This window comes from Panthera leo, chromosome A2, assembly GCF_018350215.1.
Source record: "Panthera leo isolate Ple1 chromosome A2, P.leo_Ple1_pat1.1, whole genome shotgun sequence".
NCBI lineage: Eukaryota > Metazoa > Chordata > Mammalia > Carnivora > Felidae > Panthera > Panthera leo.
Window position 1 is genome coordinate 29,586,463 of NC_056680.1, and position 18,151 is coordinate 29,604,613.

An 18,151-nucleotide genomic window follows, 5' to 3' on the forward strand; every position below is an offset into this window, starting at 1 on the left:
AGAGTCGGTCACTTAACCAACTGAACCACCCATGTGCCCCAGAAGTGTTTTTGAAGTTATGTTCATCACTACAGAAGTGTCATCAATTCTTTCATCAGGAAAATTTGGAATTATAGTGCCTATTCCATATATGATATTTGGGAAAAGTGTTTGGTTTGTTGGCCAGTTGGTTGGTTTTCCAGGTAGGCTGAACTCTTAACTTGTGCAGAATGAAAGGGGCGTTGACTCTTGGGGCACCTGGGCGGCTCAGTCAGTTGAGTGTCCGTCCAACTCTTGATTTTGGCTCAGGTCATGATCTCACTGTTCATGAGTTCAAACATTGGGCTCTGCACTGGTAGCTCAGAGACTGCTTGGGATTCTCTGTCTCCTGTCTCTCTCTGCCCCTCCCCCACTCATGCTTGCTCTGGCATGCACTCGTTCTCTCTCTCTCTCTCTCTCTCTCTCTCTCTCTCAAAAATAAACTTTAAAAAAAGGGGGAAGCTTTGACTCAATTTTTTTTTCACTAATTGTTTTTCAAAATCGAATGGTTCTCCATTGTCACCCTGGGAGAGTTAAGCATAATAGAATGCAGTAACTTAGCCGTCCGTCCTCTCAAAATGCTTTCTCAGGTAGTTACTTCTAAGACATTTTTAAGATACTAAAGTGGTCACACATTTCCATTAAGATCCATATTATCCTTAACCTCTGCAACTACTTTTAAAAATCTAGAGTTTCCAATCTTGAGATACTCCTTTTAAATGACAAACTTCAATAATATTTTCATTGCAGCTATTGAAGTGTTACGTACATACGTCATCTGTAAACTATTTCCACTGTATTGCATTATTCTTTTAGACTTTCTTTACATTATAGCTTTTTAAAATCAAAACTTAGTTCATTAAGTTAACCTGATTAGAGAGAATGTTGTAAGGGCTTTTCCAAACCTGCATATTGTCAAGCACAAATGTCCTTAGAAATGCTTTTTTTCTGGAAATTAGAACATCCAACTTGCTAATAAGAGCATTAGAAAACAAAATGTTGCTGCTAACCAGTAGCTTGGAAATCCAGAAATGATTCATGCCTTTCCAGCAGTTAAAATACATCTTAATAATTTGAAGGTCACTTGCTACAGCAGGGTGCCAGCATATAAAGGGATTTTAAACATGCAGTTTAAAACCCTTGGGATTAAACCAACCTTGTTGGCATATTTTATTTATACAGAGATTATCTCCAAAGGAGATTCATTGGTCTTTTGACTATAATGAAGCCTTTTCTTTATTGACTTCATTGTGTCATAAATGAAAAGAGATTTCTTTTTATGGCAGGAAATAAAATGTTCCAATCTCTGCAACACTCCTTGCATCCAAAGAGTCTGATTTAGACAATCTATTTGTTGTGCCCTAACTCGGAAACTAAAATCGCGGTAATGTTCTTTTATTTCATGTTTGCTTTATCTTCCTAAGTGGACACAGAGGTATTACCAAGTGCAGACAGAGACCTGAACTTGGCTTCTGGGAACTGAGAGCACAGACACAAGAAGGGACTGAGTTGTTCCTGAAATCCGGGACTGTCCACTAGAGAGGTGGTTGACAATCCTGTTGTGGGACTTGGGGGGCCAGGGGTAAGGTCTAAGCAGGAGTGACTTGATCCAGTGACTCTGCTGGGGCTTTATAGGTTCTTCTTATAAATTTGCCAGAGGACAGATTGGGTTGGGATTTGTCATAGGGTTGCAGGAACTTGAATGGATTAAACAAACTTCACAGAGATTGGTGGCAGAGTAGGTGACTTAAGGCCCTCTGGAATGTTCATTGTAATTCTGTATGTACCCACACCCTGCCAGTACGGTATTTTCTAAAGTAGACGTTAAGCCAGTTGACCCCAGCACTAAGCATCTTGGCAGGAAGGTAAACACTACAACACTTTTTTTTTTTTTTTTTTTTTTTACCTGACATCATCACGGTGACCAGAATATTAGTATGAATTCTCCAGGTTTACGGAAGCTTACTCTTCAAGCCAAAGTGTATCATTTCATTCGTTATAAGTCAAAGTTTCTTTAAAATGCATTATTGTGGTTTTCTGCCCTCTAACCGTGTACGTTCAATTGAAGGTCGAGAGACGTGAAATAAGGTAGAAGAGATGAGACTTTGGAGTTGGCCTGGGCCCCACCAGTTGATAATGAACAGTGGCCATTGGCCAAGCTCTTTGGTCTCTTGTAGTCAGTTTGCCTGTCTATAAAATGGGTAATCACCCCCCGAAATCATAGGGCTGTGCATATAAAGCAATTAGAACCCGACAATAAATGAGTTACGAAGCATTTAGAAAATGCCAAGCACTCATCTGCTTTTTGTAACACTATGAATTAGGTAGTTATTCGCATTTCACAGACGAGGAAAAAGAACCGCAGAGAGTTGGAAGTCCCACCACCAGGCCATCTTGCTCTGGCCACCATTTCCCCGAGGTGCCTGATACACGCAGAAGGCTTTCCGTCATCAGTAACCGAGAAGAAGGACGCTACACAATCTTACTGAGTTACAGGCTAAATACCCTGCCACAGAGCTGCCTGAGCCCTGTCTGCAGCACCTCCCTGTGGCTGATGTTCAGTTCAAGAACAGCCTTGGCTACTGACTTTCTTTCTTTTTTCAAAATGTCTATTTATTTCCTTGTGCAAAGACAGACAAGAAAGTGAAGTTTTTCCCTTTTTGTTTATCTGTTACTCCTGAAGAATAAGAGAAGGCAAACTAAGATGATGAAAGTAGCTTAGAACCATACACCAATGTATGGGTGATTTCCCACTAATGGCTCCAAATATGCAAGTACAACAGAGACATTAACTAGATTTGGAAATAGCCTCGCTCTGTGTTCCGTGTGTTCTTTGTTCCTTACAGTGTTGTATTCAAGGTCAACAATCTTGAGTCTTCCGACGCTCTGCTTTGGGTACCTACAAACCGGAGACTAATTCCAGGCTTCCTCAGAAGTGGTACATGAGGATGTTTTGTTGTGGACTGCCCAAAATAAAAGGTCTCTTGTACATGAAGTTTAATTCCAGCCACCAAAGGCCAAAATCTTGGAACAAAGTATAAATAGTAATATCGAATAACAATCTCACCCTTAAGGTGCTGATTCTCAGCTGACTATACCAAGCACTTTATAACAAGATGATTTAATGATAAAAGCAGTACTCTCATTTTTGCTGAATTTAAATCTTCGCTCTATGAAAATTCTGTAAGTAAATAGGAGAAGGGGAAAAAAGGGAAGCAAACCACAAGAGACTTTTTTTTTAAGTTTATTTCTTTGGAGAGAGGGAGAGAGAGGGAGAATCCCAAGCAGGCTCTTTGCCGTCAGGGCAAAGTCCACACGGGGCTTGATCTCACGAACCATGAGAACCTGAGCCAAAATCAAGAGTCAGATGCTTAACCAACTAATCCACCCAGGTGCCCCAACAGACTTTTAACTATAGAGAACAAACCGAAGGTTGATGGAGGGAGGTGGGCAAGGCCCGAGCTAGGTGTATGATGGATATTAAGGAGGGCACTTGCGTGTTACAGGTGAGTGATGAATCACTAAACTCTCCTCCTGAGACCAATATTACCCTATATGTTAACTAACTGGAACTTAAAAACTTGAAACAAAAAACGCTGGCACAAAATTTAAACATAATATTTTATCCAAGGGACTCTAATTAAACCAAGATACTCGGTTTAACTCCTTGTTCTTCCTTGAAATTGGAGAATGTAGACAAGTTATGTATCACAGCACATAGGAGAAAGAGCTTTGCATTCAGTACACCAGGGTTCAGATCTCAGCTCTGCCTACTGAGTTATTGGTCGCTTTGGACATGTTGCTCCATGTTACCTCCTGTGTAACGCGAGGATAACAATGCTCCCTTCACGTAGTTCTGGTAAAGGTAAATGTACCAAAAGCATTTAGCACAGTCCCTGGTAACCAGTCTAGGGCTTAATAAACGGTGATTCTGTTCTCATTATACCCACTCTATCTTGAGACCGTTTCATTATATATCCTAACAATCTCCCATCTAACCTGGAGGTCAAACCTCTTCCCTTTAATGCCAGCTCATAGTTTTATTTTCTTTATCAGCACTACATCGGTAACATTTATTTTTGCCTGAGTCATCAAACCCCTCCCTTTTATGGCACTTGGAGTCTTCACCATGTAATTACATGCTGTTCTTCCCCTCACCTGCCTACGTTCATTGCTTCTCCAACACAAATGTGCCCTTGGGCAGAGACCATCTCCCTAATGTCCGGCTGAGTCCTGGGTGCTCAGGAAATGCCTCCTCCAGTGGTTTCCCATTCACTCGGACCATATACACAGACAGCAGCCATTCTCTCTTGACCTTGGATCCGCGACCCGCTTCCCCTGCCATGGTCCAGCTTTTAGTTAATCTTTCTGAGCTTATTTTCCCAACTGTGAGATGGGTAGGAAAATAGCCTCTATCTCCCAGGGTTGTTGAGAGGACTTGAGTACATGTTAATGCACCTAAAGGGCATAGAAAAGTGCCTCGTCCATAGTTAGTGCTGCTAATGTCCTCTGCGTTCAGCAACGGAACATACTTAGGTGAAAAAGCATCTTTCATATGGATGACCTCTAACAACACAGGGTTTTTCCAGATAAAAGCTGAGATCAGGTCTATGCTGCTGTCCTAATTGCTTGGCCTTCTGCTAGTTACGGTAATTTTCTAATTACCTGGTTCTTGCTGAGAGAAATTTAAGAGGAAAACTATTAGGACTTTGAATTAGTCATAGCCTTGTATTCACCGTAATATTGACAAAAAAAGATTTATGACCCTTCAGCTTCATTTATCTTGATTGAAAGACAAATACCATGTTACCTGGGTAGCTGGTGGTGGTCAGTGCTGAGTGTGTGTGTGTGGGTGTGTGTGTGCACGCGCGTGCCTGTTGGTGGTTTCATGACGTTACTGGTGGTGCCTGGAAATGCAGAGGGGTGTGGTTACACTTCCTTGGATGAAGAAGCTAATTGGAGACACTAGTGAGTCATATATTTCCATGATTATCATACTGAGCTCTGCTGGATTTCTCCTGCATCTAGCCACGGGGGATAGCAGGCAGACTGATTTTTGAGCACGTATGGCATTAGCTTGAATACTATACCTGAGCAATTGGCAGAAAAGAAAAAAAAATGATAGTTACCCTAAAAGCATTTTTTTTTTAATGACTTGAGGTGGGCTTTGGCCTTTGAAATGCCGTGGGTTTTGCCCTTTTTTGTTTTTTGACTCTGCAGAGTAAAATAGCTCTAAAGCTGGCCTGTTGTTTTTTCTTTCTTTAAACTACAGTCCCTGTGCCCCGTAAATTTATTGGAATTCTAAAATTCTAAGCTATCATGGGATAAATGTTGCCCTCAGCCTATTGTGCTGTTAATGATGTCCCCCTCGGAAAGGGGTGTCTTTGGGTTTCTAAATAAACTGGAAGGCTGCATTCTATAGTGTTTGCAGGGTTACGTTGTATCTCATGTCGCTCATTTTGCCCCTTTTCCAAAGGTGAGTGTCTTTGGATTAATCTTCTTGAGACTCCAGTTTTGTACATATTAACCCTTCAGCCTCAGCTTAATTTCTCTGCCACTTGATCTTAATTGTAGAATTTGCTTACTCCTAAACATTTGAAGGGAAGTCAGTCAGATAATTTTGGAAATTTTTCTTGAACTGTGCATTCTGCTCGATATTCTGGAGAAACGTTTTGGCTCTGCTTACTTTGTTAATGCTGGTTACATCATTATGGGAGCTATAGATTTCTTGGGCGTGCAAAATGATTGCATATTCATGAACATCTTCAATCCTGAAATATTTGTAAATAACTTGGCAATTTTTTTCATAAGGTGGCCTATTAAAATGATTAGGTCTTTAATTGTTCACACAGAAAGAATTTGTGCTTACAGAGCACCACCTATTTGATAAATAACGTTTCTATGCGAAGCAATTTGGATTATGAACATATAAGTCACCTTCCTTAAACAAAGTATAAGAGATGCTATTTTCCACTTAAGAATGATTCAAGTTTGAAAATGTCAATAGATGCAAAAAGCCACCCTGGAGCTTTGCTCTCTCGAAAGAAAGTAGAGAAGGAATGACATAGTCAATGTTAACTGTCACCAGATGAAGAGAAATCAGATTGTCAGGCCTGGATCTATAACATTCTTGCCAAAGTAGGACCTCATTTACACATACAGATCTTCATACCCTTTGCTAAGAAAAGCATCTGTGGCAGTTTAGATGTTTGTGCGTTTGCCAAAGATCTTTCACTCTGAATAAAGTAAATGTCATGTCTGTTGTTTATCTCAAATTCAGCAGAGTATTTTTAAAAGGAAATATTTGCGGGGGAGGGTCGAGGGAAGGAGGTTGGGGAGCTCCAGTTAGTGGGGTGTGGCAGTTTTACGGCCAGTACTCAAGTATCAGGCTGGATCTGGACAAAGCAGCTTAAAACACACTTTGGGCTCATATACCGAAAGCGTCCCTCTGAAGTGACAACGTTGCAATAAATTGGAAAGTGGAGTCTTCCTGAATCTCTACCTAGTCTGTCAACACCCAAAAAATCCAGTTAATTCAGTCAAACTGATTATTTGGCATCGTGTAGACACAGCTGTCTTGAACTCAAATTTTGAACATTTAAACATAGATGGCATTGTACCCGAAGCCAGCTGGTACAATGGCATCGATCTGTAATTGTGTATAAAGATTGCTTCGACTTGAGAGATGCTCCAAGTTCAAGCTGGACCCCACTGCAGAGCAATTTTTGAGAAATCTTAGGTTGTGATAAAATTTCTTGACAAATGAGGTACCTTAGGTAGGTTCAGACTTTCAGTTGAGAGTATGATGTGGTCATTTAACTATGTAAATTGCCTTAAACATTAAAAAAAAAAAAAAAAAAAAGTAATTCCCTACGTACTTGAAAAGGAAACAAACCTGTATTTAACCTTGCTTCTCGACATTCAGAACCATAATTAGATAGAAATGTAAAATACATCCTGAGACTCTTCTTGAGGACCTCTACTTCAGGTGACCGAATTACACCACTCTTTGCAAAAGTCAAATGTTTGTCTTTAATAATCTCGTCCATGTTACTTGTTTTATTGAAGTGTATTCTGTGTGACTCTGAATATCATTTTATCCCCACAGATGACATGGAAGCCATTCCTGTCAAACAGTTTGTTAAACACATCGGTGAGCTGTATTCTAATAACCAGCATGGGTTCTCCGAGGATTTTGAGGTAGGTTTCGAGACTGAAAAGTAACTTCCGGAGACCCAACCCTTACTGTATGAGGCTTGTTAGAAACTCGAGCTGAGTTCATTCTGGCATAACAAAACAATAGTGGGAAAAGTGGAGACCGGTTTGCTGCTGCTGCTGCTGCTGCTTTTCTGCGTCACGCTTACAACTGTGACACGCACTCTCATCCTAGTAAACATTAGGCGAGAGGGAGTTGGTCACCCATGTCCTGAACGTGCGTTTCTACCGAAGAGCGGACTCGGGGGTAGAGAGGAGGCAAGCGCCCCCCGGTCCTGTCTTCATCTTAATCCTGAGCGGGCCAGTAGTCCTCACGCCGAGGGTAGGGTTCATGTCTCTGGGTGCGTGAGGTGTTGAGGGGGCCGAGTGCACGGTAGGTAGGGTGCTTCCTCATCCTTGGGCCAGTCACCTCCTCTCCGATTCCCTGGGTCCCTCGCTTTTAACAGTGGCGCTCGCGTCACGGACAGCCCCACGGTGGGAAGAGGTGAATGCTGAACATCTGTGAAAGCGCCGGGTGAACCGCGAAGCCCGTGCGAAGGTTGATGGTTGTCGTTCTCGCGACTGTCACTCCTTGGAGAGAAGACACGGGTTAACGCAGCCCTTGGGATTTTAAGAACTGTTGTGCGGGGAGCAAGGTAGAGCGCGGCACGCACCGCCCTGCCAGCTCCGGGTTCCGTGCCAGTTCAGCAGTGACAGGGCGTCAATGAGGAGCTATTAAACAGACTGCCCTTTTCTTCACCGAGGCGCTTAACTAAGGCACATCTCTGGCAGCAAGAGTTGTGCCAAGGGGGCCAAGTTTTCGTGGCAGCTCAGCTGTCTTCTAGCTTTGTGGGTGAGTCGGTTCCTTTCTCTGTCTCATTCTTCCTTTAAAATGGAAACGATGATGATGATGCTTTACGGCCCATCTCTTTTCCCAAAATGGGTGATGGGGATTAAATGATGTGATGGAAAGGACGCACAATGAGAAATAAACACAGGATCCAAAGCCCCTGTCTCCGTGCAAGGCTGGAGTCCCCAGAGGCCATCATAAAGGCAGTTACACTGACAACTATTTCTCTTGGTTTTTTTGTTTTGTTGTGTTGTGTTTTTCTGAGTAAAACCGAAGCAAAGGTAGTAGAGAGAAGGGACCCTCTGATTTATTCGTCAAAGTCCTGTGTATCATGGAACAAACAAAAACATGTCGAGTATTTAATGCGGCTGTTAGATGCTTACCAAAAAAGGTGCCTATTCAACTCCAGAGAACATGGTTTAAAGTCAAACATTTTGTATTCATGAGGACAGCAAATGTGTGTGCTGTTGAAGTGATTTAGTTCAATTGACTGTTGGCTGGATGACTGAGCAAGAATATTGAGGCATTTAACAATGTTGATGGTATTCAGGACAAACATTTATCCTCTGGAGAACAGAATTTGATCAGGATGACCAAATGCAACTCCAGTTTCTCAATTATTTATGATTTGAGACCCCCAGTGCTATTCATCACAGCTGGTTTTGACACCATTTAATTATTCAAAATAATCAGCTACACCTCTATAAACTTGATCTGACTTAAAATGGGCTTTGCTGTATCACAGTCAAGCCTGTTAACAAATTCTGGGCATCTGCACCCTGTTTCTGTCCTAAAACAAAACAAAACAAAAAAATCCACTCTGGCTGGAAGCTTTTGTCTCCTGTATTGAACTTTATAGCTTAAATCTTATTAGCTGGTAGTTAAGGGAGGGGCCCAAAAGGGCAGGGACAGGGGAGGCATTGTTCTGCCCTTGTCCCTTCACAATCCCTCCTGGTTTGAATGGTTTAAAATCAGGGCTATTCAGAATAGGAAGATTATCCTTTCTTCTGAAAAGAACAATAAGGCAGCGACATAATGGGAGGAATGAGACAGGAAAACTTGTTAATCTACCGTCCTCTTCTAATTGAGGGAGATTTTGAACTATTTTAGAACAGTGGTAGTCCTTTTTGGCTGCTCTGCTAAAAAGGACAACTGGTAACAGGCTATTTAAGAAATTATTAAGGCTGTTTTACAAATGAGAGAGTAAAAGACTGTAAAAGAAGGTCAGGAAAAGAGATTTTGTGCAATTAAAAAAAAAAAAAAACAAACTGGGGCACCTGGCTGGCTCTGTCAGTGGAGAGTATATGATTCTTGATCTTGTAGGTTTGAGCCGCACAATGGGTGTAGAGATTACTTAAAAAAAAAAAAAAAAATCCTGGGGCACCTGGGCGGGTCAGTCAGTTAAGCCTTGACTTCGGCTCAGGTCATGATCTCACAGTTCATGAGTTCAGGCCCTGCATCGGGTCTGTGCTGACAGCTCGGAGCCTGGAGCCTGCTTCAGGTTCTGTGTCTCCCTCTCTCTCCGCCCCTCCCCCCTCATGCTCTGTCTTTCTCTCTCTCTCAAAGATGAGTAAACATTAAAAATAAATCTTTTTAAAAAGCCAAAACAGCACCCTCATTATGATAGGAGACTTAAAAAAGTCAACCCCAGATTTCCACATCTTTTTAAGTGGAATAACGGTGGCCGGCATTTTCTTAGCACTGCACTTGGATTATTTCACTCGTTTCTCAGAACTGCCCATTTTACAAATGAGGACACTTTACCCATAGGAAAACTGAGGCTTTGAGTGGCTCAGATGTGAAATGGCAGAAGTTAGGTTTTAGGACCAGGATTTGTGACTCAAGCCCACATGTTTTACCTCAATGCTCTCCAGACTCTCATTAAGTAGTATCCTATGGTGACCTGGAGTCAGAAGGAGAAAAAAATCAAGACTACCAGTGACTGTCTAAAACTGATCATGCAGCTGATAAGCCAACAATTGTCCTGGCAGAAAAAAAAAGGTGGGGCGCGGGGGAAGGCAGGAGAGGAAACCACCAAAATAAGGAATCCCCCCCATTAAAAATACTGGGAGTCCATTACATGGTTTTTATGGTCCAGAGCCTACCAGATAGCTGAGAATCTGACTTAGAAAATTTTATACAGCATCTGAATAGAGGCCTAAAGTTAGTCAAAGAACTAACCTGAAAATTATAAATACCACTTAACAATTGATGTGTGGCTATTAAGAGAGCAAACAATGCATCTGACAGTTATTCATGAGAACCTTTTATTCTGTGGGCATAACATAAAGCACAGAGGTAAATTTGAGACCTTGCCCTCTAGGAGTTGCACCTCCTGGTGGCAGTGGAGACCAGGGTGGGCAAAGCAAAATAAGTAATAATACTGACAAAGTTCTGGATGGAAGAGGGCAAAGAAGAAGAAAAGCTTCCATGAATTTTTTTATTATTTCACCAGAATTTCTATTTGCCCCATCTTGTTTAAAAATCTTGGACGGAAATGAAAAAAAAAAAAAATGGTGAATAGCTGTCATATTTTCAGAATTTTGCTGCTTGGAGGAGAATGAGAAAAACGATTCCCCGGTAATTTTGAGTCTTTGTCTAGAGGTGATGCAGCAAGCATTTTGTCCTTGTCAGATAAATTTTGGAGACTGCTAAAAGCTGGCAACATTATACCTCTAGCAGATTTTGCAGTCACTGGAAATAACATCAATCCTTGTCTCAGGATGGCGGTCGATGCCTCTGTTCCCTTGACTACCTGCGTTGACTTCAACCTCACTCTTCCCCGGCCTCCACAGTCCTAATCCAGGAGGCTTCCAAAGGCGCAGTGCTAGCATTATCTTTCAAACGGAGAGAGCTCTGAGGCTGTGTGGGTCGACAGAATTAATAGGCAGAGAGGTCAGGAGCATCACGAGGTGAAAGGCTGAGTGCAGAGATGAGGCCAGAGGTCCGATACCCCTTGACAAGATCCTTTGGGGGAATTACCTCTATTACAATTAACTCCAGCTGAGCTAAATTTGGGCGGGTTGCTCATCTTAAATCAGGAGAACAAAGCTTTGTCCACCTGAGCCCATGCACCCGAGGGATCAGTGGCCACAATCACTTTATGTAAGATGCAGCGTTCCGATGTTGCCAGTGACACGTAAGAGGGCATCGCCAGATAGAGGGGTAGATGCTCCATGAGGCTGCGGCCTGCAAAATGGCAGAAGCCCGTGACAGAATGCCACTTAAGGTCTGAAAGTTCTTTAAAACGTTTCTAAACCCTTAGCAAGAAGAAAACCATAGTTGCGTTGAGGTTTTTGTGAAGGGTGAGGAGAGAGGGAATTAGCCCAATTCACAAATAGTGTGCACAAGGTCATTTTATTTTATAGATCCGCTGCAGGATAATAGGTGCTGTGATAAAAATGGGTGGTTTTTCTGGAAGGGTTAGGCAGTCACTGTATATAAAGACAGATGGATTCAGACCAGGGGTGAGCAGGACAGGCATTCTTGCCAAGGCAGATGGCAGTGAAGCAAAGAGCAGGAAATCCTACGGTCTTGTCAAAGGGCACAGAGGTAAAACTGTCCGGAAGGAGAAGGGAGCTGGTGGAAGGTGGCAGATCTAGGCTGGGATCGTGAAAGCCTGGCTAAGGAATCCGGGATATATCCGGAGATTTCCGAGTAAGAGAATAACAAAGTCCAGGCAGCACATGAAGAAATTTGGCATGGCAGCTGTTTGTAGCCCGAGAGGCAGGAAGATGGCATGTCACCGGTATCCAACGAGGGCCAGCTCTGTGCCGGACGCTAGGCAAGCACCAGACCGTAGCAATGACCTAAACTAATCAGCCTTTCGTGGCCCCTGTCCCTAATACAACTGTAGGCTGTCTGAACTCCCACACCAAGAATGTTCTGTATACTTGGGTCTCACACTTGGTCACCTGGTCCAAAATGTGTTCTTCTTGGCTTTCTTTGTGAAGCTGAATAATCTGGAAGATTTCCAGATGTATTTTTATTTTGTCAGTTTCAAATTGAGCCATAGAATGGTAGGGCAGTAGGTCTCCATGTGCCTTTTCAGTAGCTTCTCACATCACTGACTCCAGGCAGCAGGAGATTTCCCCTGTTCTGTCTGTCAAGAATTCTGGATATGTCAACTTGGGGCGTTTTGTTTCAGTTTTACTTTATTTTTAAGTCTCTTGTTTTTACTCGGCTTTCTTCTGTGGTGGTGTGCCTGTCGATACTCAGAATATTCATTTTGAGAATTTCAGCTCTGTTACATGGACAGGAAAATGCAAATAAGCTTAAATCTTAAAACTATATATCAGAGTGCCCAATAGGTAACTTTGCTATACACACTCCGTCAGCCAGTGTCTCTTCAAAGGGTTTTAACACCTATTAAAATCACATTAACTTTGGAATTCCAGTTCTGATGGGGAAAAGCCACTCCAGGATCAGATCATAGTATCAGCATCTAAATGAGCCACACAGTTCTGCAAGGAATTACAGATGGCGTTATTATCCACAAGACAAAATCAGAAGGCCTTAGGCACACCCCTCGGGTTCTAATAAAATCAGATTTAACATTATTTATGACTATTCTTTGTTTTCTGTCATTCACATAATTGGAAAAGTGAAATAGAGGCAATGGATCAGACCAGGGGTTTTAGATAACAGAGAGTTTCATTGGCTACATCGAATGACTGCTTTAAACAGTGCAGACAGATGCTTCCAAGCAGTCGTGGTCAATTGCATTATATTATAATAGAGGCCCACACTAGGGTGGTCAGATCCACATGCTGAGAGACAAAAAGCAATAAACCGAGTGAATCTCAAAGTGAATTAATGCTGTAATCTCTTATCACAAGATGTTTTAGCAACCCAGCCAGTGCCAAAAGTATGACCTTCAAAACCCAGAAACAGGGATGTCAACTTATTTCAGGGATTTCCGTATAGATTGAACTAATGTCTTCCAGAATACAAGTCCATCTTCAAAGGTATTCTGTCCCTGGAACTATGGAAGAATAGACCTCAGGCTTTCGGGGCAATTCTAAGCGGCCAGTATCCCCAATACTTTGAGTATGGGTAGCACTGCTTAAGTGTTTGTAGATGTTTAAGATATCAGACTCATCAATTTGGGCCTATACTTTTTCTCATTTTAGAGAAAAGTACCAAAGCCTGAAGTCCCTTTAAACCAGCATTTGCCAAACCACAGGTCATACACCATTTTAGAATAGAAAATAGCGGAGTTTATCACGTTTAGGAAGAGTAAGGAAAGGGTAAGAACTGCTGTGAAACAAACACACTTTCCCCAGAGAAGCGTGTGGCATTAGTGCCTCTGGGCTTTTTTTTTTTTTTTTCTTTTCTTTTTCTTTTAATGGACAACAGGGCAGGTCTACAATTAAAAAAAAAAAAAAATTGAATGTCCATCTGCCAAGAATCAGGAGTTCATGAGTATGGTCTCTTTGAATAGATAATGACCCCACTGTTTTTAGACTTTAAATTCTTGGATTAGAGTGAGTTAGTTTCTCCTTGGAAAGAAGAGAAGGACTCCTCACTGGGAAGTACTTTGTGAGTCTAAAAGACAGCCAGTTCCTTGTTTTCATTATGCCTCATGTAAATGCTATGGAAAACATCGATAATTGCTATGCATCTCCTTCATGGAAAAAAAAAAAAAGTCTGCACGCTCCTAAACTCTGTTACATCTGTCACGTGTAAAACATTTCTCCTGATAATTTTCTGTCACTTGCTCCTGCTCTCTGCAACAGCTGTGCGCTGCTAATGACTTCCCTTATTAGTTAGCCCCAGTACTTTCTTGGGTTTGAACCGTACAGTGTAGAAAATGTTGACTTTACAGCCATCGTGCAGGAGGCTAATGGATGATGTTTACCATACGTGGCTAAGGTCCTGAAGAGGTGCCTCTTCCACTGTTGCTTTTGTAAAGAAGGATAATGTAAATGAAACTAAGAGTTCACAAATAATTCAGCAAATCTGGATCTATTTGAGCCACATAAGGACAGGTCACCAGGCTAATATAAATAGTGTCACTTCATGACGGAATATAATCAGTTTGCACTCAGGCAGTTATAAAACAAGCTATGTGGCCTGTAAGCATTTTGCAAATGATGGTGGAGATTGTACCTCTGACTGGGAAATTGCTGTTCATCCTCTAAGACTGAGGTAAATGATCTGCCAGGAGCCTTTCTTCGTGCTCCTGCAACAGTATCTTCAGGCCTCTTTTCTGTGAATCACATTGGACTGTCTTTATCCTTTTGTGTGTGTTCCTCCCCCATCAGACTGGGACATACTCAAGAAGAGATCGTGTTTTGTAATCCCCCATGCCTAGGTCACCAGTTTGGAATGAAGTAGATGATTGATGAATTAGTAAAACATGAAATCCTTTTATCTTCTTCACATCCTTCGTACGTTTGTTATGAATACATCAATTATTTCTGAAGCTGAGTTTGGGGAGGTAATGGCGGCTATCCTAGGGAGTGAGTAAATACTTCATGCTTTGGGGTATATAGTTCTTTTCTTCCTATACCCTTGCTAGACATCTAAAGTGCATCTAAAATCTTTGAAATCTTGATGTTTTTTTTCACTAGGAAGTCCAACGCTGTACGGCCGATATGAACATCACTGCAGAACATTCCAATCATCCAGATAACAAGCACAAAAACAGATACATCAACATTTTAGCATGTAAGTAATAAACTTGAAACTATCTTCAGCTGTGAGGAAATTAAATCTTCATGCTGGGTAGAAGCCTAAAGCCAAGCAATCAGAATCAGGATGCCAAGAGAGAATTACACTCGCAAGTTAACCTCTCATTAGCCCATCTTCAACAGTGTCTAGGAAGAAGTGGGGACATTGACTGCCCCGAGTCTCTCCTTAAGCCGGCAGATCTCAGCTTGTAAGGTGATTGAAAAAAATGTTCCTTGCCTCACTGTTCTCACATGAAGTGATTGCACACCCGATGCTGGGAACCAAAGTTTGAATGTCCTGTGGCTATCCTGACATTGCTTTTAAGTGGCGAGAGCCAGGGTTTTAAATACAAATAGGAATACTGAAAATTGAATCACATAAGTGAACGTCAAAGTTGTCTAAGACTAGGTAGTTGGTCTACACTGCAAGTGATAGAGTCACCATTCCTTGTGGCCCATGTGCTCAGTTCTCTATACCGTATTTCCAAGGTCAGGAGTACTCTGGTGGTTAGGGACACAAACAAACATCCGTCTTACAGAGCCTTATGGAATACGCTAGGAGCACAGGCTACTTCTGTGGCTCTAATGCTACTTCTCATAGACAGTGGGGTTTGGGTCACTGGCAGATAATACATGCTTCGCTATTAAGGTCAGGGACACGCATGTTTATGGCTAACATACACTATGGTAAGGAACACGTTCCATAGGCTTTTATAGTGCATTAAATTGAACCATTTAAATTTGAACACTACTGTAGATAAAGCTTTTTATAATGCTTTAGCGAGATAAAAATCACATACCATATGAAATTCACCCATTTAAAGTTAACTCATATTTAAATGGGAATTTAAATATAAACTGAATTTCTGTGGTTTTTAGTATATTCACAGTTGTACAGTCATCACCACTAATGTTAGAACACTTTCAGCACCCCAGCAAGAAACCCCATACCCATTAGCAGTCATTCCCAACTCCTCCTTTCCCCCAACCCCTAGAAAAACACCTACTTTCTGTTTCCGTGTATTTGCCAATTCCAGGCATTGGATGTAAATGGAATCCTAGGCTCTGTGGCCTTTTGTGTCTGGTTTCTTCCACTTAGCATGACGTTTTCAAGATTCATCCATCTCGTAGCTTCTATCGGCACTTCATTCCTTTTCATGGCTGGAAAATACTCTGTGGTATGGATATGCCACATTGTGTTTATTCATTTGTCATTTGATGGACACTTGGGTTGTTTCTACTTTTTGGCTATTATGAATAATGCTGCTATGAACATTTGTGCAGACATATATTTTCAATTCTCTTGGATATATACTTAGGAGTAGAATAGCTAGGTCATATGGTAACTCTATGTTTAACATTTTGAAGAACTGCCATACTATCTTCCAAAGTGGCTATACCATTTTACATTCCCACCAGGAATATATGAGAGTTCCATTGTCCATAATCTCATCAACACTGGCTACATATATATATTATATATGTATATATGTGTGTGTGTGTATATATGTATATATATATATATATATATATATGTATTACAAAATATATACATAATCCCTAATGATGACTAATGTTGAGCAACTTTTCATGTATTGGCCACCTGTGTATCTTCTTTGAGGAAATATCTTTTCAGATCCTTTGCACATTTTTTAAATAGGATTACTTGTCTTTTTGCAGCTGATCCTGGATACAAGTCCATTGTATAGATAAATAGTACGCAGATATTTTCTCCCATTCCGTGCATTGTCTTTACACTTTCTTGCTGGTGTCCTTTGAAGCAAAAATTATTTTAATTCTGGTGAAATACTATTTTTCTTTTGTTGCCTGTGTTTTTGGTGTTCTATGTATGAAACCACAGCCTAAGCCAAGATCATGAAGATTTACACCTGTGTTTTTATCAAAGCATTCTATGGCTTTAGCTCTTACATTTAGGTCTTTTATCCAAATGACTTTTACATATGATACGAGGCAGGGTCCAAGTTTATTCTTCCGCATGTTGATAGCTGGTTGTCCTAGCACGCTTTGCAGATTGAATTGTCTTAGTGCCCCTATTGAAAATCAGCTGACCATAAATGTAGGAGTTTATTTCTAGACTGTCACTTCTTTTCCATTGATAGCTCTATCCTCAGGCCAGTATCAATTTGTCTTGATTGCAGACTATAGCTTTGTAGTCGATTTTGAATCTGGAAATGGTGAATGCTCCAACTTTGTTCTTCAAGATTGTTTTAGTTTTTCTGGGTCCCATGTGTTTCCATATCAATTTTGGGATCGACTTTTATATTACTGCAAAAGGTGTAGCTGGGATTTTGGTAGGGATTGCATTGAATCTGTGGATTAATCTTAACATTGTCTTCCATCCATGAAGATGGGATGTCTTTCCATGTATTTATATCTTTTACTCTTTTCAGTGTTTTACATTTATAGTTTTCCTTTTGTTGTGCTTCTTTTGTTAAATTCATTTAAGTATTCTTTTTGATGCTATGGCAAATGGGATTGTTTACTTAATTTTGAGACCTTGCAATGCTCATGTATAGAAATATAATCTTTTTAAAATATTGCTCATGTATCCCACAATCTTTGCTGAATTCATTTATCCTAATAGTTCTCCTTTGTGGACTCCTTAGAATTTTTATATACAAGATCTTATCATTTACTATTACAGTTCCACTTCTAACTCTAGATAAAGTTTTTAAAGAACCACAAGTCATTTTTGAATCAGAGTACTGGTTTCACTTATGTGGGAGAATGAGGTAAACAGGACAACAAGGAAGAAGAATGAAACTGTGCTTTTCTCTCCCTTCTTTGAATGGATGGACTCTTGACAGTATTTGTTGGCCAACCCAGTAAAGGCTCATTTTGCTGAGATTGTAAGGATTTGTCAATCAATATACTTTATTTCTAACCATGAAAGTCAGGCAGGGATATAGACACATGTGTGTCTTGAGTACGTCCACACATTTCATTCTCTCCATCTTGACAGTCCTTACTTCTGGTGACCTCAGTTCTTGGCTACAAGTATGTGGCAGAAAAGAGGGAGGAAATCACAGCAGCTTCTGGGTGGTATGCCCAAGGGTCATGCTATTTCCTGGAAAGTTTACCACCTGTGCTTTGATGTGGTTGTACTTTGACCAGTTCATTTGTGGTTTCGTTTTCACAAATTCACATTAGATACAGTTTTATTTCCATAGGTTCAGAAAGTTGGGTTCTGATGTTCATGACATTTTGTCAGATTCTGGGCACATAAATACCCATCATCTTGGTATACCCCTATATTAAGGGCTAATTTAGCGTGGCAAAAAATGGGACAGAAATGTCATGAAACAGCTAAACTTAATGTGCCAGAAACACAATGTAGGAAAAGGCTTCTCTCACAGAGCCGTTACAACTCTTAGGTATATATGGATGCTACCAT

The 18,151-nt window shown here is 41.0% G+C and overlaps 1 protein-coding gene across 4 annotated transcripts in view; it reads left to right on the plus strand.

Moving 5' to 3' along the window:
• PTPRG (protein tyrosine phosphatase receptor type G) overlaps positions 1-18,151 on the plus strand; it is a 712,285-nt gene that overhangs the window by 660,106 nt on the left and 34,028 nt on the right. For all 4 annotated transcript variants that reach the window (XM_042929870.1, XM_042929872.1, XM_042929873.1 and 1 more), the window contains 2 exons: positions 7,127-7,218; positions 14,638-14,734. In XM_042929870.1, the coding sequence (XP_042785804.1) occupies positions 7,127-7,218; positions 14,638-14,734 (189 nt within the window). The remainder of the gene's footprint in view (positions 1-7,126; positions 7,219-14,637; positions 14,735-18,151) is intronic.